Below are 24915 nucleotides of genomic sequence, written 5' to 3'. Positions count from 1 at the left end.
GAGAAAGCCCTCGCACAGAAACGAAGACCCAGCACAGCCATAAATAAATAAATAAACAAATACTTAGAAAAAAAAAAAGTATGTGTTTCACATTTCTGTAGCTTAAATAACTTGGAGGCATGAACTAACTCTGATCTAAAATGCTTGATTGAGACATTTTTATAAGGAGACAGTCCCTCTCTGAGAGCCCCACCCTCCACACCTGAGCTTTCTCTCCAGGTTTCCTTTGTTCTCTCCTCTAAGTAAGCCTACCTGCCTAGTCTAACTTCACATAGAACATAGCTTCACACAGAAAGTTCAGGTCCATTTAGTTCAGGAATTTCCCCTTGGAGCATTCTGATGTGAACCATTAACAGGTGCTCAGTACCTTTCCTGACAGACTGCCCTCTTATTAGACAGCTATCACTAGAAAGTTTATGCTTGTGTGTTCCAGATCAGCAGGGCTGTTTCATCCAGCTGGCCCACTTTTACCTCTGACCCTTCTCTGTTTTCTATTTTTTGCCACCACCTGTCCTTCTTTTCCCCACCTGTTTCCCTTCTCTTCTTAAGCAGGTTGTTTTTTTAAAAGTACATGCCAAGTGCCAGGCACTATGCTAGGCATTTGTACTTACTGAATATCTATTATATCTGGGACACTATTAGCTGATTTTACATACAATAATTATTAAATGAATTCATTTTAATCCACTCACCATAAAACTTCATGGTAGGGGATATTACTCCTATCATTACAAAGTAAGGATTTCTAAAAAGGGTCTTGGTGAAGACCACATAGATACTAAGTGGCAGCTCCAGCAATCAGACCTAGGTCTGGTTCCAGTCTGTGTTCATTCCACTATGCTTCTTTGCCTCTCAGACAAGAGGGGAAACAAGTTATGAAATCCACTTTCTTTGCAAAGCCGCCTACAACTCCTCCAGGTATTCTCTGCACCTCTGTGGGTATGAGTATGCTATAGCTACCCCCTTTTTATGGTCTTAAAGTACACTTATTCTTATGGATAATATAATATTTTTCTAATGTTTATGAAACAGTATGGTTAGTTTATTCTTTTTTGTGTATATTTAAACTTTCATTTTTAAAAAAATCTCTAACTTGGGAATTCTCTGGTGGTCCAGTGGTTAGGACTTGGTGCTTTCGGTGCCGAGGGCCCAGATTCAATCCCTGGTCAGGGAACTAAGATCCCCCAAGCCATGTGGTGTGGCCTTTTAAAAAAAAACAAAAAACTCAAACTTGAAGAAAAATTGCAAGCACAGTAATAAAGAACTTTCTTTTCTTGTGAACCATTTTAGAGTAAGTTGCTAACATGGTGCCCCATTACTCTTCAATACTTCAGTTTGTGTTTCCTATAAACAAAGATACTCTCCTTCATAACCTCAATATGACCATCAAAATCAGGACACTAACATCAACGTATTACCATTTAATCCTCAAACCTCATTCAAATGTCAGTATTTATTCCAATGTCCTTTATAGGAAAAGAATCCAGTTCAGAATCGCATCTTGCATTGATTGTCAACATATCTCATCAGTCTTTTTCTTTTTTAAATAAATAAATAAATAAATAAATAAATAAATAAATAAATAATTTTGGCAGTGTTGGGTCTTTTATTCCCCAATACTGTATATGTATATTTATTTATCCATAAATTGTATACATTTATTTATTTTAAAATTTTATTTTATTTATTTTTGGTTGCATTGGGTCTTTTTTTTTTAAAATCTTTATTGGAGTATAATTGCTTCACAATGGTGTGTTAGTTTCTGCTTTATAACAAAGTGAATCAGCTGTACATATACATACATCCCCATATCTTCCTCCCTCTTGTGTCTCCCTCCCACCCTCCCTATCCCAACCCTCTAGGTGGTCACAAAGCACCAAACTGATCTCCCTGTGCTATGTGGCTGCTTCCCACTAGTGATCTATGTTACATTTGGTAGTGTGTATATGTCCATGCCACTCTCTCACTTCGTCCCAGGTTACCCATCCTCCTCCTCATGTCCTCAAGTCCATTCTGTACTTCTGAGGCTTTATTCCTGTCCTGCCCCTAGGTTCTTCAGAACCATTTTTTTTTTTTAGATTCCATATATATGTGTTAGCATACGGTATTTGTTTTTCTCTTTCTGACTTCTTAACTCTGCATGACAGACTCCAGGTCCATCCACCTCACTACAAATAACTCAGTTTCACTTCTTTTTATGGATGAGTAATATTCCATTGTATATATGTGCCACATCTTCTTTATGCATTCATCTGTCGATGGACACTTAGGTTGTTCCATATCCTGGCTATTGTAAATAGAGCTGCAATGAACATTGTGGTACATGACTCTTTTTGAATTATGGTTGTCTCAGGGTATATGCCCAGTAGTGGGATTGCTGGGTCGTATGGTAGTTCTATTTTTAGTTTTCTGAGGAACCTCCATACTGTTCTCCATAGTGGCTGTATCAGTTTGCATTCCCACCAACAGTGCAAGAGTGTTCCCTTTTCTCCACACCCTCTCCAGCATTTATTGTTTGTAGATTTTTTGATGGCCATTCTGACTGGTGTGAGGTGATACCTCACTGTAGTTTTGATTTGCATTTCTCTAATGTTTAGTGATATTGAGCATCCTTTCATGTATTTGTTGGCAATCTGTACATCTTCTTTGGAGAAATGTCTATTTAGATCTTCTGCCCATGTTTGGATTGGGTTGTTTGTTTTTTTGATATTGAGCTGCATGAGCTGCTTGTAAAATTTGGAGGTTAATCCTTTGTCAGTTGCTTTATTTGCAAATATTTTCTCCCATTCTGAGGGTTGTCTTTTCATCTTGTTTATGGTTTCCTTTGCTGTGCAAAAGCTTTTAAGTTTCATTAGGTCCCATTTGTTTATTTTTGTTTTTATTTCCCTTTCTCTAGGAGGTGGGTCAAAAAGGATCTTGCTGTGATTTATGTCATAGAGTGTTCTGCCTATGTTTTCCTCTAAGAGTTTTATAGTGTCTGGTCTTACGTTTAGCTCTTTAATCCATTTTGAGTTTATTTTTGTGTATGGTGTTAGGGAGTGTTCTAATTTCATTCTTTTACATGTAGTTGTCCAGTTTTCCCAGCACCACTTATTGAAGAGGCTGTCTTTTCTCCATTGTATATTCTGGCCTCCTTTATCAAAAATAAGGTGACCATATGTGCATGGGTTTATCTCTGGGCTTTCTGTCCTGTTCCATTGATCTATATTTCTGTTTTTGTGCCAATACCATACTGCCTTGATTACTGTAGCTTTGTAGTATAGTCTGAAGTCCGGGAGCCTGATTCCTCCAGCTCCGTTTTTCTTTCTCAAGATTGCTTTGGCTATTTGGGGTCTTTTGTGTTTCCATACAAATTGTGAAATTTTTTGTTCTAGTTCTCTGAAAAAATGCCATTGGTAATTTGGTAGGGATTGCATTGAATCTGTAGATTGCTTTGGGTAGTAGAGTCATTTTCACAATGTTGATTCTTCCAATCCAAAAACATGGTATATCTCTTCATCTGTTTGTATCATCTTTAATTTCTTTCATCAGTGTCTTATGGTTTTCTGCATACAGGTCTTTTGTCTCCTTATGTAGGTTTATTCCTAGGTATTTTATTCTTTTTGTTGCCATGGTAAATGGAAGTGTTTCCTTAATTTTTCTTTCAGATTTTTCATCATTAGTGTATAGGAATGCAAGAGATTTCTGTGCATTAATTTTATATCCTGCTTTACCAAATTCATTGATTAGCTCTAGTAGTTTTCTGGTAGCGTCTTTAGGATTCTTTATGTTTAGTATCATGTCATCTGCAAACAGTGACAGCTTTACTTCTTCTTTTCCGATTTGGATTCCTTTTACTTCTTTTTCTTCTCTGATTGCCGTGGCTAAAACTTCCAAAACTATGTTGAATAGTAGTGGTGAGAGTGGACTGTTGAATAATAATGGTGAGAGTGAATAACCTTTTCTTCTTCCTGATCTTAGAGGAAATGGTTTCAGTTTTTCACCATTGAGAATGATGTTGGCTGTGGGTTTGTCATATATGGCCTTTATTTTGTTGAGGTAAGTTCCCTCTATGCCTACTTTCAGGAGGGTTTTTAACATAAATGAGTGTTGAATTTTGTCGAAAGCTTTTTCTGCATCTATTGAGATGATCATATGATTTTTCTCCTTCAATTTGTTAATAATCACATTGATTGATTTGCGTATACTAAAGAATCTTTGCATTCATGGGATAAACCCCACTTGATCATGGTGTATGATCCTCTTAATGTGCTGTTGGATTCTGTTTGCTAGTATTTTGTTGAGGATTTTTACATCTATGTTGATCAGTGATATTGGCCTGTAGTTTTCTTTCTTTGTGACATGTTTGTCTGGTTTTGGTATCAGGGTGATGGTGGTCTCGTAGAAGGAGTTTGGGAGTGTCCCTCCCTCTGCTATATTTTGGAAGAGTTTGAGAAGGATAGGTGTTAGCTCTTCTCTAAATTTTTGAGAAAATTCGCCTGTGAAGCCATCTGGTCCTGGGCTTTTGTTTGTTGGAAGATTTTTAATCACAGTCTCAATTTCAGTGCTTGTGATTGGCCTGTTTATCTTTTCTATTTCTTCCAGGTTCAGTCTCGGAAGGTTGTGCTTTTCTAAGGATCTGTTCATTACTTCCAGGTTGTCCATTTTATTGACGTATAGTTACTTGTAGTAATCTGTCATGATCCTTTGTATTTCTGCAGTGTCCGTTGTAACTTCTCCCTTTTCATTTCTAATTGTATTGATTTGAGTCTTCTCCCTTTTTTTCTTGATGAGTCTGGCTAATGGTTTATCAATTTTGTTTGTCTTCTCAAAGAACCAGCTTTTAGTTTTATTGATCTTTATTATTGTTTACTTCATTTCTTTTTCATTTATTTCGATCTGATCGTTATGATTTCTTTCCTTCTGCTAACTTTGGGGTTTTTTTGTTCTTCTTTCTCTAATTGCTTTAGGTGTAAGGTTAGGTTGTTTATTTGAGATGTTTCTTGTTTCTTGAGGTAGGATTTTATTGCTATAAACTTCCCTCTTAGAATTGCTTTTGCTGCATCCCATAGGTTTTGGGTTGTTGTGTTTTCATTGTCATTTGTTTCTAGGTATTTTTTGATTTCCTCTTTGATTTCTTCAGTGATCTCTTGGTTATTTAGTAGTGTATTGTTTAGTGTATTGTTTAGCAGGTTGTTTGGGTTTTATTGATATTGAGGTATATGAGTTGTCTATATGTTTGGGATATTAACCCGTTATTGGTCATGTAATTTGCAAATATTTTTCTCCGATCCACTAGGTTGTCTTTTTTGTCAGTGGTTTCCTTTGCTGTGCAAAAGCTTTTAAGTTTAATTAGGTCCCATTTGTTTATTTTTGCTTTTGTTTCCTTTGCCTTAGGAGAGAGATCCAAAAAACTATTTCTATGATTTATGTCAAGGAGTGTTCTGCCTATGTTTTCTTCTGGGAGTTTTATGGTTTCTAGTCTTACATTTAGGTCTTTTTTTTTTTTTTTTTGGCTGTGTTGTGTCTTAGTTGAGGCACACAGGATCTTCATTGTGGCATGCAGGCTTTTCATTGCGGCGTGCAGGCTTCTCCCTAGTTGTGGCGTGCAGGTTTTTCTCTCTCTAGTTGTTCTTCAGAGCGTGTGGGCTCTGTAGTTTGCAGCTCGAGGACTCTCTAGTTGAGGCACACGGGCTCAGTAGTTGTGGCGTGCGGGCTTAGTTGCCCTGCAGCATGTGGGATCTTAGTTCACTGACCAGGGATTGAACCTGCGTCCCCTGCATTGGAAAGTGGATTCTTTACCGCTGGACCACCAGGGAAGCCCCACAGTTAGGTCTTTAATCCATTTTGAGTTTACTTTTGTATATGGTATGAGAAAATGTTCTAATTCATACTTTTACATGTAGCTGTAGAGTTTCTCCAGCACCACTTATCAAAGGGACTATCTTTTCCCCATTGTATATTCTTTTCTTCTTTGTTGTAGATTAATTGACCATAAGTGTGTGGGTTCATGTCTTGGCTCTCTCTTCTGTTCCATTGATCTGTGTGTCTGTTTTTTTAAAAATTTGTTTATTTATTTATTTTTGGCTGTGTTGGGTCTTTGTTGCTGTGCATAGGCTTTCTCTAGTTGCGGTGAGTTGGGGCTGCTCTTTGTTGCGGTGCGTGGGCTTCTCATTGCAGTGGCTTCTCTCGTTGCGGAGCACGGGCTCTAGGCACGTGGGCTTCCGTAGTTGTGGCACACGGGCTCAGTAGTTGTGGCTTGCGGGCTCTGGAGCGCAGGCTCAGTAGTTGTGGTGCATGGGCTTTGTTGCTCCACGGCATGTGGGATATTACCGGACCAGGGCTCGAACCCATGTCCCCTGTGTTGGCAGGTGGATTCTTAACCACTGCGCCAGCAGGGAAGTCCTGTGTGTCTGTTTTTGTTCCATTAACATACTGTTTTGATCATGGTAGCCTTGTAGTATAGTCTAAAGGCAGGGAGCATGATTTCTCCAGGTTTGTTCTTTTTTCTCAAGATTGCTTTGGTGATGGTGGCTTTTTATTTTATTTTATTTTTTAGGTGGAAGGAAGCAAATTTTATTATTAATAATAATTGTAATAGTAACAATAGCTGATAATGTTTATGGAATTCTCACAACACTGCAGATGCTTTGCATGCACTTAATTTAAATTAATTTACTTTCAGTTCTCCTTAGAACCCCCAAGAGAAGGCCCTTTATAATCCATATTTAGTTTCTGTACTCTGTGCTCAATGTATAAAAGATTCTAAAAGGAGCACAGTCTTTTTTTTTCTTTTTTTGGCTGCATTGGGTCTTCGTTGCTGCACATGGGCTTTCTCTAGTTGTGGCAAGCTCAGCTCAAGCCTGTGTTGAGAAACGCGGGCTTCTCATTGAGGTGGCTTCCCTTGTTGTGGAGCACAGGCTCTAGGCGCGTGGGCTTCAGTAGTTGTGGTGTATGGGCTCAGTAGTTGTGGCGCATGGGCTTAGTTGCTCTGCAACATGTGGTATCTTCCTGGACCGGGGATTGAACCTGTGTCCCCTGCACTGGCAGGTGGATTCTTAACCACTGCACCACCATGGAAGCCCAGGAGCATAGTCTTAGAGGAGATGGACTTGTGAAAACAAGACATTGCAGTACAATTTGATGCCTGAGAGGATACCACAGCAGCTCCCAAGAGGAAGGGCTTAGCTTCCTGCTGGGGAGGACGAAGCCTGATGGTGGCTATTTTTGATGGTGGTAGAGTAGTTACTGTGAGAGTTGGTCATGTTTTACTTCCTTATCTGGTTGCTTCTTATTTGTGTGTGTTTTGTGAAAATTCATTGAGTTGTACATTTAATATTTTTACATATTTCTGTATGAATATTAAAATTTTTTAAATTTATGAATTTTTGTTCTGTTTTTAGATTTGATAGTGAATAAAATGCAATTTAAGGGGTCACTTTTAAAGTACCTAGTCTTTACAAGGCCAGGTGCTTGCTGTTGGGAGTATAATGTTGAATAAATGGGAGTCTTATTTTCTAAGGACTCATGATTCTTTTTGGAAGACACATACTCAAAAAACATGAAGGGAATTCCTTGGCTGTCCAGTGGTTAGGATTAGGCACTTTTACTGCCAGCGCCTGGATTCAATCCCTGGTTGGGGAAATAAGATCCCACAAGCTACACAGCATGGCCAAAAAACCAAAAAACAACAACAAAAAACCCATGAGACTAGACAGACTAGTGAGAATGTACTGTTTGAAGTCATTCCTAAAGTTGATACAGTGCTTTTGTTTCTGTGTTTTTGTTTATTTTTAAGATATCTTAATCATGTCCTTTTGTTCTCTTTTTTCTTTTCTAGCACCTGACAGATACCTCGCATGGTGTAAGAAATAAGTGCCTGCAATTACTTGGCAATCTGGGTTCTTTGGAGAAAAGTGTCACAAAAGATGCAGAAGGCCTAGCTGTCAGAGACGTCCAGAAGATTATAGGGGATTACTTCAGTGACCAGGATCCACGTGTCAGAACAGCAGCTATAAAAGCCATGGTAAACGTGATCATGGAAACTAAATGGAGATAGGTTTTTTTTTTTTTCTTTTCTTTTTTTTTTTAAGTTAATGGCTAATGCCACCTTGGATACATTCTGAATCCCCCCAGGGTATACTTTATGCACACTTTCAGGAAGGTGTTGGTGGCATCACAGAACTCAAAGGCACACATTCCTTTACAACAGTTGCTTATCTTTGGGCTTCTTTGGTAGCTTTCACCTGCATTTCTGAAACATGGAAGGTACAACTTGTATCCCAGGTCCATGGGAGAGATGTTACTTGGTATTATAGTACAATTGGTACAGGTTATACCTTTGTATTTCAGAAGTATAGGTGAAAGTTATGGGGGAGGGTTGCTCTTTAGGGGGAGATGGTGTTAACCATTTCTTCCTCAGCCTCCTTATCATTATTTCATATTTCTTCTGATATCCCCTTGGGACAGTCCACGGGTTAGATTCATTAAGTGTTTGAGTGTTTCTACTGAAAAGTCCAGGTTTCTTATTTATATAGCACTGATTTTGGCCAAAGGGAACCATGTTAATGTGATATAATGGGGAAAAATATATGAGATTGTGGGGAGACATTGGAAATATTGATTTTTTTTTCGGAATACTTAAACTGTATCTTTATTATCTAGTTGCAGCTCCATGAAAGAGGACTGAAATTATACCAAACAATTTATTCTCAGGTACCTTATATGATTGCTGTCTAGAAGAGGAGGGAGGTGGAGAAATCATGAAACTGGGAGGGTGGCATGCTGGTGGTCAGAATTTGAAAACATAGAGCTTCAGCTGGCTAACAGTGGCAGTGTTGTGATGAATGTGCAGTTGTATCCAAAACATACATTCTAAGAAGAGAATGGGGAATATGTAATGAATAGCACTAGTGCATGTGAGGAGGGCATTTGGGAGGATTTAGGTAGCTCAGTATGAATACCAGAGTATACAAAGAGAAGTGTAGTGTTCAGAGTAAGGAAAGTGGTAGTCTTGCTGATCTCTGCTTGGTTGACTGAGATTGACTTCAAACCTGAAGTCAATTCAGGGCACCACACTTGAGAAACTGGAGTATTTCTGGAGGAGGATGACCAAGACCATGGGATCATATGAAAAGATATCACATGATTGTTATAGCATTGGTAAGGAAAAGCACAATGAAGTTATAGTATCATTAGGAGAAGCTGACTGAGTGTCTAACCGAAAGCCCTTACAGTTATTCTTGTAGAATAATTGGATGTATCTAGAGACAAGAAATCTAAATCCACGCTCAGAGACCAGTTTTTGTTAGCCTACTGTGAGTGGTTTTAGCTTTTAGAGGAAGAGGATAATTAGCCAAACTATTAGCCCCTATGACTGATGTGTAAACCAAGTACGTTCTTTTACAAATGAAGTAGAATGAGTTCAGAATGGTTATGTTGGTGTGACCTATAGGAAAACTGTGTGGGAAACCAAATAATTAAAGGAAGCTTGTAGAGTAAGGACTCAAAGGAAAAAGAGTTAGTCCGATGATTCAGATGTTTAGTGACATAAGACTGTGTCAGTTGGTTAGGCAAGCAATGCTGTGGACCTCGAGGGAGTGAGGATGGAATGATGGGGGAGGATTTGAGAAATGAGGTAGAATTAGTTACTATAATGAGTTCATTTTGATTATCTTGAGTTTGAAGGATTGATGGGATACTCATGAGGAGAATTCCAGGTCTGGAACTCAGGAAAGATCAGAGCTGGAGGTGGATATTTGGAACCATCAATATCTAGGGGTCATGGGGATACCCAGGGAGAGTAAGAAGATTGGAAGTGATGAGGATGGAGCCAGGGGTGAGGTCCAACGTTTAAGAAAGGAGCCCTAGAATGGAACTGAGGAGCAGCTTGATGGAGGAGGAGGAAAAATATATTCCAAAAAAGGCAGGAGGGCATTCTCATAGTCAGCAGTGTCAAATGCTGGTGAAAGGTCATTTAGGATAGCACTGAAATCTGGTCATGGGACTTAGCAACAAAGTGGTCATTAGTGAGTTTAAAGAGAGCAATTTCAGTAGAGTGCTGGGACTGGGGGAAGCCAGATCAGGGTCTTTTGAGTTGAGGCATTTAAAGTCTATTGACTATGACTGTATTTTAAAGAAACTTGACTATGATAGGAAAGTGGGGTAGAAGTTGGTAGAAGGGGGCATAGGATTAAGGGTTGTTGGGTTTTTTTTTCCTGTATTTTAAAGACAGTTGCTAAGTATGTTTATATGTTGAAGAGAGAGCTACTGTTTTGGGAGAGCTAGTGTTATGATAGAAGAGACAAAGGAGAATAAATGCTGGAGTAAGTTCCTTGAGGCAGAAAATCAGATTCATGAGCTGATTCATCCAACAAATGTTAGTGAGTACCTAATGCTGGCTTTATAATCCCAAGCATGTTATAATAGATAGGACCCATGCCCTTCACATTGTCATAGGTAAGACAGGCAATTAACAAATAAGCAAATACAGTTATAGCATATGAGTATTGCTGTGAGGTAAATCAATAGGATGCTACCATAGAGAATCACAAAGAGGATCTATTTTGGAGGATGGTAAGGGATGGTCATGTGAGGAAGTGATGGGATCCATAGCAAAACTAGAAGGATTAGGAACTAGAAAGGACCCTTTTCCCTCAGATATTGAGAAAACGAGGGGTGGGAGAATACAGGAATAAATGAATTTATAACTGGTGTGGAGTAGTTGAGTGGGTTTGTGCCTGAGAACCTTGATTTTTCTCAGATAAACAGGTCGCCTTATAGCTGGTAGTGGGATAGAAGTCCTGAGGAAAAGGTTAAGAAAAGCTGCCTTGGGGCTTCCCTGGTGGCGCAGTGGATAAGAATCTGCCTGCCAGTGCAGGGGACACGGATTCGAGCCCTGGTCCAGGAAGATCCCACATGCTGTGGAGCGACTAAGGCTGTGTGCCACAACTACTGAGCCTGCACTCTAGAGCCCTTGAGCCACAACTACGGTTGTGAGCCGCAACAAGAGAAGCCACTGCAATGAGAAGGCCGCGCACTGCAACGAAGAGTAGCCACCGCTCGCCGCAACTAGAGAAAGCCTGCGTGAATCAACGAAGACCCAACACAGTCCAAAAAAAAAAAAGGCTCATTAGCCACCTTTCTGAAAAAAAGAAAAGCTGCCTTGGGAAATGGAAGTGGAAAGCAGGAGTGTAAAGGATTTCAGAGTAGGACTAATAAGGTTTGAGATCATGAATCACCAATCCCCTAGAGAGTGTGGTCTTCTTTGCCAGTGCTCTGCTGCCCTTGTGAAGACTAGAGAAAGTCTTAGGTTTTTGGAGCAGCTGTAGCAGAAATCCTGAGGGGCTTGTGTATGATGATGCAGACAATGCTGTCAAGAGACTGAAGTAAGGACGGGTATAGAGCAAGGAAAAGGTGGTTTATTTGGAAAGAAAGGGTAGAATTAAAGCAGTGGTTCTCAACCAAGGTGATTTTGCCCTCCAGGGCACATTTGGCAATGTCTGGAGGTATTTTTGACTATTGCAGTTGCTGGGGAGAGGAAGAGGGTGTGGTGCTACAACTTCCTAGAGGGTAGAGGCCAGGGATGCTGCTAAATATCTTATATTGCACAGGACAGCCCCTCACAACAAAGAATTATCTAGTCCAAAACGTCAATAATAGCAAGGTTGAGAGACCCTGCTTAAACGGATAGGTAACTTAAGTGGGATGAAGAGCAGGTGTGATGGGTTCAGTCATGACGATGGAAGAGCTGGTAGAGTAGCATATATGGTCAAAGCATGGAATATAAGATTTTAAAATTTCAAAAACCGTTTTCTGGGTGTTGTTGAAGTCTAGGGTGTAGCTATGACTGTGGGTGGAGTAGGGATATTCCATTTCAGACTAAAGTAAAAAAGGAAAATTTGGCCTCTTTTTGGCAGCTTAGCGTTAAAAATGTACATTTATTTAGAGTGCTTGAATTTTCAGATGGACTGTCAGTCAGAAATTTGTGCTCTAGTTTTACATATAGGGAAAAAACTCATCTTTGGTGTTTGAGCCTGTGAGGGTAGCACTGTGGACTCCCAGCAAGCTTTGCTATGATTGATGCTATTCTAGATGGCTTTTGTGCTATCTATCAATCTTTGGTTCTCCTTTCAGACATGGGGTGGGAGGGTACACAGTCAGAACACAGCCAGAGCAGCTGGCAGAGGCCAAGAATTCTTTGTTGGGCAAAGGTTCAAGAAGTTAAAATCACCCATATGTGTTTTGATTGGTATCCTTATCCAGCCACCTTATCTTCATTTTGAAAATAGTTTGGACATCACCTGGGAGGACACAGAACTAACAGACTTTTGGAATCCTTGTTTGCAGGCTTGTAAATTGCTCTCTGATGACTATGAACAAGTGCGCAGTGCTGCAGTCCAGCTCATCTGGGTTGTCAGTCAGCTCTATCCTGAAAGGTCAGTGTGGGTGTGAGCCAGCTTTTGTTCATTGCTAAGCCATTTCTCTCTCCTCCCACCATGCAGAAAGCCCACCTCCAGAAAAGGAATGTTGGCTAGATTTTTGGAAGGCAGTATGGAATAGGGGAAAAGCATGGACCCTGAAAATCAGGATGCTTGGTCCTTGTTTTTCAGCTCTGCCTTGAACTTTCTGTGTATGCTGGGAAAGACACTTCGCCTCTCTGGGTCCCAACCTCCTCAACTATAGATGAAAAGATTGGATGGTCTTTCTCAAATGCTATCCACTCCACCTCTGCCCACCCCTTAAAAAAAAGTCTTTAAAATGGTTTGGGGCACATTTTAGTAAATACAAATGCCAGCTAAAGATACCAGGTGAATTTGAAAATAATGATCCCTTATGTAGTGTTTTCCTGGTTAAAAATATTTTCATAGGGAATTCCCTGGTGGTCCAGTGGTTAGGACTTGGTGCTTTCTCTGCTGAGAGCCTGGGTTCAGTCCCTGGTCGGGGAACTACGATTGCGCAAGCTGTGCGGTGCGGCCAAAAAAAAAATTTTTTTTTTCACAGTAATTAAATAATTTATCTCACAGTGATCCTTTGAGGTGGAGAGACAGATATTATTTATTCTGTTTTATAGAAGAACTCCTTTTATAGGAAAAAGAAGTGTTTTTTCCTCTTCATTAAGCTACCTACTGAAATTGAAAAACCAGAATGAGTTAATAAAGCTATAGACACCACCCCCCACCCCCTCAAAAAAAAAGACTAGCTGGAAATTGTCTTTTCATTTAGGACCAGATTTGCAAGTATGTTTTATATTGGTTTATTCTGAGACTTGCTATATTGACAGCAATGCAATTATAAGGGAGAATAAACTTAAAGATATACTCTGTGGTAGCTGTTTTTGGTATCTCATAAATCTTTGAATCTTCAGTGTTAAATACTTTTTACTGAAGACACAGATTTGCATTGCAACTAAAAATAGACAAATCCCAGAGTGATTTGGTTACTCTGAAATGTATTTCATCATTATAGGATTTGAATTATTCAATTATCATTTCTATTTGTGCTAATTTTCATTGGTCATTCTCAGTTTATTGAACCTGCAATTTTAGGCTCATGTTTTGTCACTTGTGGTTTCTTTTCTTTTAATTTAGCATTGTCCCAATCCCTTCTTCTAATGAAGAAATTCGCTTAGTTGATGATGCGTTTGGAAAAATTTGTCACATGGTCAGTGATGGCTCCTGGGTGGTTCGAGTTCAAGCTGCAAAGCTATTGGTAAGTTACATCTTCTTTAATGAACATATTACCTGTTACACTTGTAAAACATTTTGAGAAACTAGATAGGGATAGGTGTAATGCGCTTTTATAAACCTTAGTGTTTCTTAAAATAGAAAGAAATTGTTCACTTTCCCATAGAGAAGTAGTCTTTTAGAACTAGAAAGAGGGCTTCCCTGGTGGCGCAGTGGTTGAGAATCTGCCTGCTAATGCAGGGGACACGGGTTCGAGCCCTGGTCTGGGAAGATCCCACATGCCGCGGAGCGGCTGGGCCCGTGAGCCACAGCTGCTGAGCCTGCGCGTCTGGAGCCTGTGCCCCGCAACGGGAGGGGCCGCGATAGTGAAAGGCCCGCGCACCGCGATGAAGAGCGGTCCCCGCACCGCAATGAAGAGTGGCCCCCGCTTGCCGCAACTGGAGAAAGCCCTCGCACGAACCGAAGACCCAACACAGCCAAAAATAAATAAATAAATAAATAAAGTAGGGGAAAAAAAAATTATAAAAAAAAAAGAACTAGAAAGAATTTTAAAGATAATCCTATTTAATCTCATTAGCATATTAGACAACCAAAGTCTAGAGAAAAAGGAACATAATAATAAAAATAATTGTTACCATTACTAAGCACCTGGTATGGCCTAGATACTTTGCTATGAGGCCACTTAATTATCTCATTTATTCTTTTTTTTTTTTATTGGAGTATAATTGCTTTATTATCCCATTTATTCTTACAGTAAGCCAGCAAGGTAGGTGCTATTATTCCTACTTTCCAGGTGAGAAAACTGAGGCTTTGAGGATTTAAGTAAATTATTCAATTTATACAGATAGGAAGTTGTAGAATGAGATTCAGATGCTAATCTAACTTTTAGCCTTATTCTTTCCTACTGTTTTGCCTTTGGGGACTCTAGTATATTTGTAAGAAAAATTTTAACTTTTCAGAAATAGAACCGTCTTATAGAAGAAGGAGTGTTGGCGTAATACTCAGCCTTATTTTATACCTGTGTTGTCTTGGACATGTCACTTAATCTTAGTCCCATTTCCTCATCTGTTAAGTGGCTTATAATATCTCTCATGTTTACCTCACAGGGTTGTCATGACACTCAAATGAGATCCTGTCTGTGAATATGTGTATAAACTGTGAAGTACTACACTATGCAAGGTGGTGGGGTTGTTATAATATATAAATACATATATAACTATCTATAAAAATTTGTATTAATGTCACAGCAAGAATATCTGAAATTCTTTTTGATAACTTCTCTTTTGAGGGCCCCCAACTATGCCAGTCTTAGTAAGATTGTTGGCTAAAAAGTTTGGACCTGATTGTACTGGACACAGATCCTGTGATACCCCTAGTCCTTTGACCAGTATTTTGGGGGTAACTGCTGAAACCTATGTGAAGCACTTTCATGGAAAAATAAGGAATTTGGATGATTTCAATATTTCCTGCTTACAGATTATATTGCTTGTCCATAATAAAATATAGAGTTAAACAAGCCAGCTGTTAGTGATTTTATTTTTGAATTCACATTTTAAAGCCTTGTTTTGATTTGTGGATATTTTAAAATTCAGAACAATCTAACCATTCATCAGATTCCTTCATTCAGCGTGTACTGAGCATCTACAGTGTGCTGTGTGTGTGTGAGGGGATGTTTTAGAGGAATAATTCAATGATATATTGTCATCTGAGTAGGCAGTTAGAAAAGTAATCCTTAAAGCAGAGTCATTCAAATTTTTTAGTTTTGTACCCCATAGAATCTAAAATTCATTTATGTAAAGCTGTATGAATAATGAATTACAGTGGTGAGTTGAAAAGATTTTCACTTAGATGACTATAATTTGACTCAAGTGCTTTATGTTATTTAAGTGATTTCAAATCCAAACAACTCTAAATTACATAAGTATGATTATACTTCAAAAGTAATTAATAATCTAATCTTGCTAATTATAATAATTGTTACTATTTATAGAGTTCCTAGCCCACTAAGCTAGGCACTTTTAGTCACACATGCATACACATGCACATACACCCATTTCCTCATATACAGGCACACGTAAATATATGCCTATACATACACTTATATACATACTCACTTTTTGTTTTTCATTTTTAATTCTTTTAAACTCCTTGAGGTAGATATTATATTATTTATTTTATAAATAATAAAACTAAGGTTTAGAAAAGTATAATTTGTCCAAGGCCACATAGATTGTAAATGATACTTCATGCTCTAAAGCCCATGTAGAATTCCTTCCTAGTGCGGGTCCAGTTATATATTGGGAGCTGCGGTTGTGCAGCTAAGGTCCTGCTGGTTTACTAGTTCCTCTGTGCAAGCTAAGCGGTAAACTCCCCTGCTCCAATTCTTGAGTAGACAAATCCGTGATCAGGTAAACCATATATGGTCTTTAGACTACATATTCATCAATTCAGCAAACTCTGAGCATAATCTGTGTCTTCAAAAGAGTGGATAGTCAGGTAGGTTGACATAGGCAGTCAGTCAGTTACAATACTGGTACTCCTAGGAAAGAGCACCTAACACACGCACAGAAGGCTTCTTGGACGAGGTGATTTCTCAGTTGACTTTGAAAGATGAGTATGGGTTAGCTAGGTAAAGAAGTAGAGAAGGAGAAAATATGAGCAGAGATACATGAGTACACTATCATGCATGCTAATATCGTACTAAACTACAATATCATGTTAAACTACAAGCAGTTTGGTACTTCTTGGTATGGGGGATAATGTTCGATTTGGTGATGTGTGAAAAGATTAAGCTCGGGAGGAATGCAGAAGCCAGGTTTTCAAGAACTTAGATGAAATGATAAGACTTTAGACTTAAGTCCATCTTGTACAGAAAATGAATAGAGTCCATTCTCCTTGGCTTATAGCAGGATGAAAAATTTCAGATATGGGATGTATCAGAAAATTCAAAACCATGTAAAGGGTTGGTTTTCAGTTATCTGTAACTTACCTGATGGAGCAAAGAAACTTGATTTTCAGGAATATAGCTCCATGGGACTATTTAGAATACAATCACTACTTTGAAATTAATTATGGTAATTGGCATCCTATCTAGAATAGGGTCCTTAGTTTAATGATTTCTTTTTAAGATGTTAAATAATTTAAACCTTATTTGTAAGGTTCCAAAAGTCTTTGACCTTAAAAATTATAACATTTTCAGACAGTTAGATTGTAGATTGTAGGTTTTTATGTTTGTAACTCTGCCCAGGGCTAGTCTTTCCCAGGGCAAATGTAGCTGTCCTAGTCAGTGGCAGTTTTATGTCTCACATAGTAATCCATCTTTTTTTTTTTTTTTTTTGGTCTGCTTCTCTTTTTCATCACCTAATGAATAGAGGCTAGGAACTTAAAATTGAAATAGACAAACAATGCATAGACTTATGTTATATACTAGTTGAGCAGGTTTTGTTCTGAGAGCAGGTTTGACGCACTTGTTTGTTAAATATCAGTTTTCTTAGTGTTATAGATTGTTAAGTAGGGGTAGTAGTATAGTTGGAGAGCTTTTACCTGAATATATGTGTCTTGGTCAAAGTATACAGGAATGTAGATGTTTTTCTGATTGGTGAGATGCACTTTATGATGAACTCATTATCTTTTTGCTCCAGATTTCCTCCTTCTGTGCTTTCATAAATGATGCCATCATTTACCCAGAGGCATTTGAGAATTCTTCCTCTGTGTGCCGTATCCACTGAGTCATCAGCTTTTATCAGTACTACCTTCTTGACATACCTTGAATCTATCCCTTCTCTATTTCCACTGTGCTTGTAACAGTTCAAGTTTCACTGTTTTTCAAGTGGATTATGCTGTAAGGTTCTTGCTATTTGTGGATTTAAAATGGAAAGCTTCAGCTAGTCTTACATAACACTGGAAACTTGTTACAAACAATGATATGCAATTTTTTGAGGCTAGAATTTGAATAGTACCCCCTCTTTGCTACTGTGTTGGGAGAGAGCTCAGTTGAAGGCTTTGGAGAAGGACGTTGAGACTGTGGGTTCCAGTAACTTACTGTGAAGTCATTAAAACTTTCATTCTTTGTAGAAAAACAAAGTGCCTGTTAAAAAGCCAACTGTTGGGGACTTCTCTGGCAGTCCAGTGGTTAAGACTCCGCGCTTCTAATACAGGGGACACGGGTTCAATCCCTGGTCGGGGAACTAAGACCCACGTGGCTCACGGTGTGGCCAAAAAAAAGACAACTGTTAATGTTGGTGGTAAGACTAAAGAGAAAGTGAGGAGTTCTTAAAAATGTATAGTTTTTATTCATGAAATTGATATTTTACATTAAAAAAATGAATGTTAGATTTGGTATTGGCTCAGACCTATGTAACAAACTATATACCATGTAGAGATAAGAAAAAGTGGTTTTGAAACTACTTAAGGTGAACAGTACAATTGCCCTTCTAGAGTTGTAGGAAAGGTGTTAACTTGGGTAAGAGTACTCCCAAAGAACATGTAACTTACTATGGAAAATGTGATTGGAGAAAAAGTCTGAGCCTGTATAAACATTTCCATATTTATTACCTTGGGAATTAGAGAAGATTTCCAATGTATTCCTTAAGAATGTCTAGGACCTGCTTTAAATAGCCTCCTAACTTGTGTCTCTGCTTCGTTTTGGGTTCCTTCTGGTCCATTAGCCACATTGCTGCCAAGATGATGTTTATGAGTATAAATCTGATTATGTTTCTCTCTTATTTGAAATGAGCAAGTTACTGAATCTCTCAGCCTCAATTTCTCGTAAAAAATAAATAAATAAAAAGTGAGGGGAAAAAAAAAAGAGGATAATGCGCGTTCTTCATGGGATTATTGGGAGGAATAAATTTTTAAAATGCAAGTCTTTGTACATTACTTAGCTCATTCAATATTTAATAGAAATTATCTATAGAGTTATTATTCATAAGGCAAACTCCTTACCATAGCAAACAAAGACCTTTATGATCTGCTTTCTACCTACCTGTCTTGCCTCATTTTCGGTACCCCCATCCTATGTTCTATTCATAGAACCACTTGATGTTTCCCACATGACATTCTCTCTATGCATTTAATTGTGATTTCCAGTTCCCCAGATATACCTCTCCCTGCCTCCACCCCATACTGCTTTTCTTTAAGTTCCCATAGCACCCTTTATAAATGTACATTGTAAAATTTCATACCATAATGCAGTAATCTCTTTACTTGTCAATTTCCCTCACTAGTGTGTGATTGTTGAGTGTAGAATTGATGTCTTTTTATTTTTGTGTACCTGTTCCTGGTAACTCTAGGCATATAATGGAATGGTTACTAAGTATATATTTGTTTAATGAATGAATGGACAAATGAATGGAAAGGATGGAATGAAAAGGAATGGAGAGGCAGTGGAGAGTAGTAGTTAAGGCAGAGGATTCTGGAGCCTGGGTTTATAGCCCAGCTCTGTAATTTATACTGTTTGTGACCTTGAATGAATTACTTCATCTTTTTGTGCCTTCTTTTCCCCTTATATAAAACGTGACTAATAATAGTATTTACTTCATAGGGTTGTAGTGAGGATTAAATGAATTAATATATGTATAAAGCACTTAGAACAGTGCATGACACCTAATAGCTCTATACAGGTGCTAGCTGCTGCTGCTAATGGTTTTATTATTTTCCTGATGATTCAAAACCCATAGGGATCTTTACTATCAAGCATAATGTTATCCAAATATCGTATATTAATGCATATATGTGGAACCTAGAAAAATGGTACAGATAAACCGGTTTGCAGGGCAGAAATAGAGACACAGATGTAGAGAACAAATGTATGGACACCAAGGGGGGAAAGCGGCGGTGGGGGGTGGGGGTGGGATGAATTGGGCGATTGGGATTGACATGTCTACACTGACGTGTATAAAATAGATAACAAGAACCTGCTGTATAAAAAATAAATAAAATTAAATTTAAAAAAAAGAATAATGTTATCTTTATGCATTTAAGTTGGCGACAAACTTTGAATTTGAAGATATTGTTCAGGTCTTAAAAGTTGTTTAATTGCTCTGGATTCTTCCTTTTTATAGGGCTCTATGGAGCAAGTCAGTTCTCATTTCTTGGAACAGACGCTTGACAAGAAGCTGATGTCAGATCTGAGGGTAACTTGAATTCTTTGTTGTTTAAACTGGGTTTCTGAAACCAAAATCAGTGTAGCTATATGCCGAGTTATGTTGATTTAATTTTACAGCCCATGAATTTGTTAATGTAGGATGACTAGGTTACATTTTAATTTAAAATCTTAGTAAATTGAACCAAATTACAAGTTACTTCATTAGATTTTAAATTATTATAATGAAATACTTTGCACAGATTGTATTTTACAAATAAGAGGCAAGATTAACTTTCTATTTGTTAAAAACTACAAAGGTCTGGTCTTATTTTATGACTCCTTTCAACAGCAGTTCTCATGGAAGAGTGAGTAAATCCTTTCTCTGAACAGTAACAGAATGCCCTTAAGCTTTGACTGTGATAGTTCTCTGACATAGTTGTCAGGAACAAATATGAGTCTGAGAATATGATAGGAACATTCATTGTCAGTATCTTAATTTTTAAATTATAAAAGTGTTAATAAGGAATCAGAATCTCTGATAAGTAGAAGAAAAAGAGAAACAGTTTACCCATATTCCCACTACTCTAACACAGTGACTTTCATCATTTTGGTATATTTCTCTCCAGCTCTTTTTCTTATGCATGTTTTAAACATTGAATCATTATATACAGATAATTTTGTAGTCTACTTTTTATATTTACCACTACCTCATACGCTTTTTTTCATATTGTTAGCTTCATACTTAGGATTTTTACTGATAGCATACCATTCTGCTAAGTAGATGTGCCATCATTTTTTAGCCCTTTATTATACATTTACAGTTTCTCCTTAATTTTCCCACCATTATAAATCACATGTAGAGTGTCCCCTTCATGGGTATTAGATCTTTTCTTGTTTTGATTTATTCCGTAAGATGAATTCTTAGGAATGGTTGGGGAGTTAATATCTGTGCTTCATGAAACATTGCCATATGGCTTTCTTGAAGGGCATTCCCTTCATTTGAGGTCAGTGATTGCTTAAGTGTTCTTTGTGTATACTGGGGTGGAAGTGCAAAGAAGGACACACTCATGGTGAATTGTGAGGGATGGGTAATGCAAGGGTTTCTAAGACACTTCGCAAGGTACAAACTTTACTTCTGCGTCTGACCCACGTCCTTGTAGGCTCAGGTGCTATATTTCATCAGTGCCTTTGAGATGATCAGCCATGAGGATGTGGGCTCACACCAGGAAGGTTCATAGAGGCTGATATCTATGCCAGTTTATTCATTTATGAAGGTAACTGTAACTGTCAAGTAGACTCAATATTTACTTTAGCTGACTAGTATAGTCCCCCTTAGGCAATCTGTGAAGAAAGTAAATTAACTAGACACTTGCTTGGTGAGCATAGTGTTGTCAAATAGACACTTACTTCTATGGGATGAAAAAAATTATTTTCTAGGACCAGTGTATTGTCTACCCAGGATGGTGCTTGGAAGGACACTGCCATTATTTACCTCTCTGGTTCTCCCTTTCCTGTGTTGCCATGGCAAACATAACCACCTGTCCAGTCAACATTCTTGTGCTATCTTTAACGAAGTTACTATCTTTAATACGGTTACTATCAGCTATTGATGACCTGAGAACCTTGGTCTTAACTTCAAGTTGAATTTGCATTTCTCTGCTCTGATCTACTGAGTATTTTTTTTAAAAATGTAACTCTCAGAGAACAGTCTTATTTTCTACTTTCTCATGTTCTCAAGGTGCAACTTACTGTTCTCTCATGAATCTCTAGCAAGTGGTAATTGTTGTCTTCTATAGAGGAAACGCACTGCACATGAACGTGCCAAGGAACTTTACACTTCGGGAGAGTTTTCCAGCGGCAGGAAGTGGGGAGATGATGCTCCCAAGGAAGAAGTAGATACGGGGGCTGTGAACTTGATTGAGTCAGGAGCTTGTGGAGCCTTTGTTCATGGATTGGAAGATGAGATGTATGGTAAGAATGACTTCATAACAATAACAGTGCCCATCTACTGAGTGACTGCTATGTATCTGGCATTGTACTGAGTGATATACACAGGTTGCCTCACTTAATCTTCATAGTCACTCAGTGAAGTATCTACTATTATTTTAATTTTATAAACAGAAGAGGTTGAGGCTCAGGTGGTATGGATCAATGGTTAAGAGCATGGACTTTGGGTTCAGTCAATTTAGGTTCAAATTCTAGCATTTTTGTAAAACAAGGTTAATAGCAAGTGTTTCTGAATTGTGATAATTAAATGAGATTATATATATACATGACATGATACATGACCCAGTTATAGTAAGCACTTAATAAATGGTAGTAAAAATTGATATTTATACTGATAACAATTGTACTTTCTTATTAGTCACTCAACTAGTAAGAGACAGAAGCAAGATTTAAACCCAGGTTAGTCTGACTAACTAATGACTAATCAAGCCTTTATTTTGCCTTCATTTTTGAAAGATAGTTTCACTGGGAATGAAATTCTAGATTAATAGTGGTTTATTTGTTTATTTTTTTGTCCTTTAAACATCTTGTTCCACAGTTTTTCAGTTTGCATTTTTCTGTTGAGAACTCTGCTGTCATTTTAAATCTTTGTTCTTCCATACATAATTTATCTTTTTTTCTCTAGCTGCTTTTAAGCTTTTCTCTTTATCACTGGTTTTAAACGATCTAATTATAATGTGCCTTGGTATAATTTTCTTCATGTTTCTTATGCTTGGAGTTTGTTGAGCTTCTTGGATCTATGGGTTTGTGGTTTTTATTTGGAAAATCTTTGACTGTTATTTCTTTAAATATTTTTCTGGCCCCATGCTCCTTTGGGGACTCCCAATTACATATATATTAGGCTACTGAGGTTGTCCTGTAGCTCACAGATGCTCTATTCTTTTTTTTCCATGTAATCTTTTTTTCCTATTTGTTTCATTTTGGATAATGTTTATTGCTTTGTCTTGGAGTTCACTAATCTTTTCTTCTGCAGTGTTTAATGTGCTGTTAATTCCATCCAGTATATTTTTCATCTCAGACATTGTAGTTTTCATCCCTAGAAGTTTGATTAGAATTTGCGTTTGTTTAGTATCTTCTGTATCGCTACTTAATATGCTTAATCTTTTCTCTAGCTTTGTCAACAGAGAATGTATTTACAGTAACTATCCTAATGTCCTTGTCTCCTAGCTCTGTTATTTGTGTGATTTCTGGGTTGGTTTTTTTTTTTTTTAAATCAGCATTTAATTTTTTTTAAATGTTAATATTTAGGTTTTTTTTAAACGTTTCTTTAATTAATTAATTTATTTTATATTTATTTTTGGCTGTGTTGGGTCTTCGTTTCTGTGCAAGGGCTTTCTCCAGTTGCAGCGAGCGGGGGCCACTCTTCATCGCGGTGCGCGGGCCTCTCACTGTCGTGGCCTCTCCCGTTGCGGAGCACAGGCTCCAGACGCGCAGGCTCAGTAGTTGTGGCTCACGGGCTTAGTTGCTCCGCGGCATGTGGGATCTTCCCAGACCAGGGCTCGAACCCGTGTCCCCTGCATTGGCAGGCAGATCCTTAACCACTGCGCCACCAGGGAAGCCCATCTGGGTTGGTTTTGATTGATTGATTTTTCTCCTCATTATGGATTATATTTTCCTGCTTCTATGCATACCTGGTAACTTGGGATTGGATGCCAGACACTCTGAATTTTAATTTATTGGGTGCTGAACATTGTTATATTCCTATAAGTATTCTTGAGCTTTGTTCTAGAATGCAGTTATTTCAGGTCTTATTTTTAAGCTTTGTTAGGTGGACCCAAGTAACATTTAGTCTAGGGGTTATTTTTCTTCACTAGTGAAACAAACTCTTCTGAAAAAACTATTGTTGACCATGTGTGAGCTTTGGAGATTGTTCTCTCGAATCCTCTTGAGTGGTTCTTTCTCAGGCCTTGGATAGTTTCTTCACAGATCAGAACTTGGCTGAAGACTTGAGGAGGACCCTCTGCAGATCTCCTAGGCTTGCTTTCTCTGTGCACGTCTTTCCTTTCTGGTACTTTGCCCCATGAACTCTAGCCACATTGGCCTTTCCAGACTCCCAGCTCTGTCTTCTAAACTCAGGGAGACCTACAACCTGGAAACTCTACAGACAGTAAACTGGTATAATCGTAAAGCTCACCTCATTTATTTCCTGTCTCTCAGGGATCACTACCTTTTATTGCCTGTTGTATAGTGTGTTGAATACTTTTGTTTCACATATTTTGTCTCTGTTTTTAGTTGTTTCAGATAGAAAGATAAATCTAGCCCTTGTTACTCCATTTTAGCCAGTAATAGAAGTCCTTGCAAAGCTCTTACGATTTCCACAGTATGATGCTCTCCATCTCACGTAGATCACAGACTGTCAGTGCCTTGAGATGATTGACTCCAACCTCCTATTTTCAGTGAGGCTAACAGACGTGGGGAGATAATATAGATTGTCCAAATTTTATAGTAAATTTGTGTCAGAGGATTAGAACTCAGGTCTTCAAAATGCCTATAAAAATGATACCTCAGAATAGAACTTCTTAGAAGGGCAAGAAAATTACTTTTGAAAGACAGTTTTTCTATTAGGAGATATAAAAATTGGGTTACCCTATTCAATTTGCTGTAAAATTTTCTGTATATATGGAAATTAATTAAATCTACCTGTGCTTATGTCCTCCATGAACTTGATATATGAATTAAAAATTTAAATAGTGTTAGATAATAAGGAATTCCAGTTATTAAAACCCATTTTATCCTAAGACAGGTAACTAGAACCTATTTTCTTTTGTTTCTCCTAGCATTTTTGCTTTGTTTAGTTTCTACAATTGAATTTAATCACTGTTAATGTTTATGTGGTTGATTTCTACAGTTTTTAGTTTGTCACTAAGGTTTACTTAAAGGAACTTAACTTTGGAAAGTGAGTAGATCATAACCAGCATCAAGTATGGCAGCTCTCTAATTTAATCATACCTATAAAATTCTGGGTAAATCAGGATTTTAGGGACACATTTGCTGGGAGTGAAATGGAGCCTTATTTCATTGGCTATAGACTGTAGTGTAGTATCACACATACTTCTAGTCCTCTAGTTGTTCCATGTTCTCCCTCCTTTCTGGGCCTTTACATGTGGTTCCTCTGCGTAGAAAGGCCTTTTTCCTTTCCTCTGGCCTAACAACTCCTTC

General features: G+C 38.0%; 1 protein-coding gene across 2 annotated transcripts in view; it reads left to right on the top strand.

Annotated features, from left to right (window-relative positions):
• The window catches only part of INTS4 (integrator complex subunit 4), a 123270-nt gene that overhangs the window by 48643 nt on the left and 49712 nt on the right, over positions 1 to 24915 (top strand). The window contains exons 6-11 of one of the 2 annotated variants that reach the window (XM_007187585.2): positions 7820 to 8005; positions 8644 to 8694; positions 12328 to 12416; positions 13569 to 13689; positions 19727 to 19798; positions 21546 to 21720. In XM_007187585.2, the coding sequence (XP_007187647.1) occupies positions 7820 to 8005; positions 8644 to 8694; positions 12328 to 12416; positions 13569 to 13689; positions 19727 to 19798; positions 21546 to 21720 (694 nt within the window). The remainder of the gene's footprint in view (positions 1 to 7819; positions 8006 to 8643; positions 8695 to 12327; positions 12417 to 13568; positions 13690 to 19726; positions 19799 to 21545; positions 21721 to 24915) is intronic. The other variant, XM_007187586.2, reaches the window with a different exon arrangement.

The sequence above is a fragment of the Balaenoptera acutorostrata genome, chromosome 9 (genome assembly GCF_949987535.1).
Source record: "Balaenoptera acutorostrata chromosome 9, mBalAcu1.1, whole genome shotgun sequence".
Taxonomy (NCBI): Eukaryota; Metazoa; Chordata; class Mammalia; order Artiodactyla; family Balaenopteridae; genus Balaenoptera; species Balaenoptera acutorostrata.
This window is presented reverse-complemented; position numbering and strand designations above follow the sequence as displayed.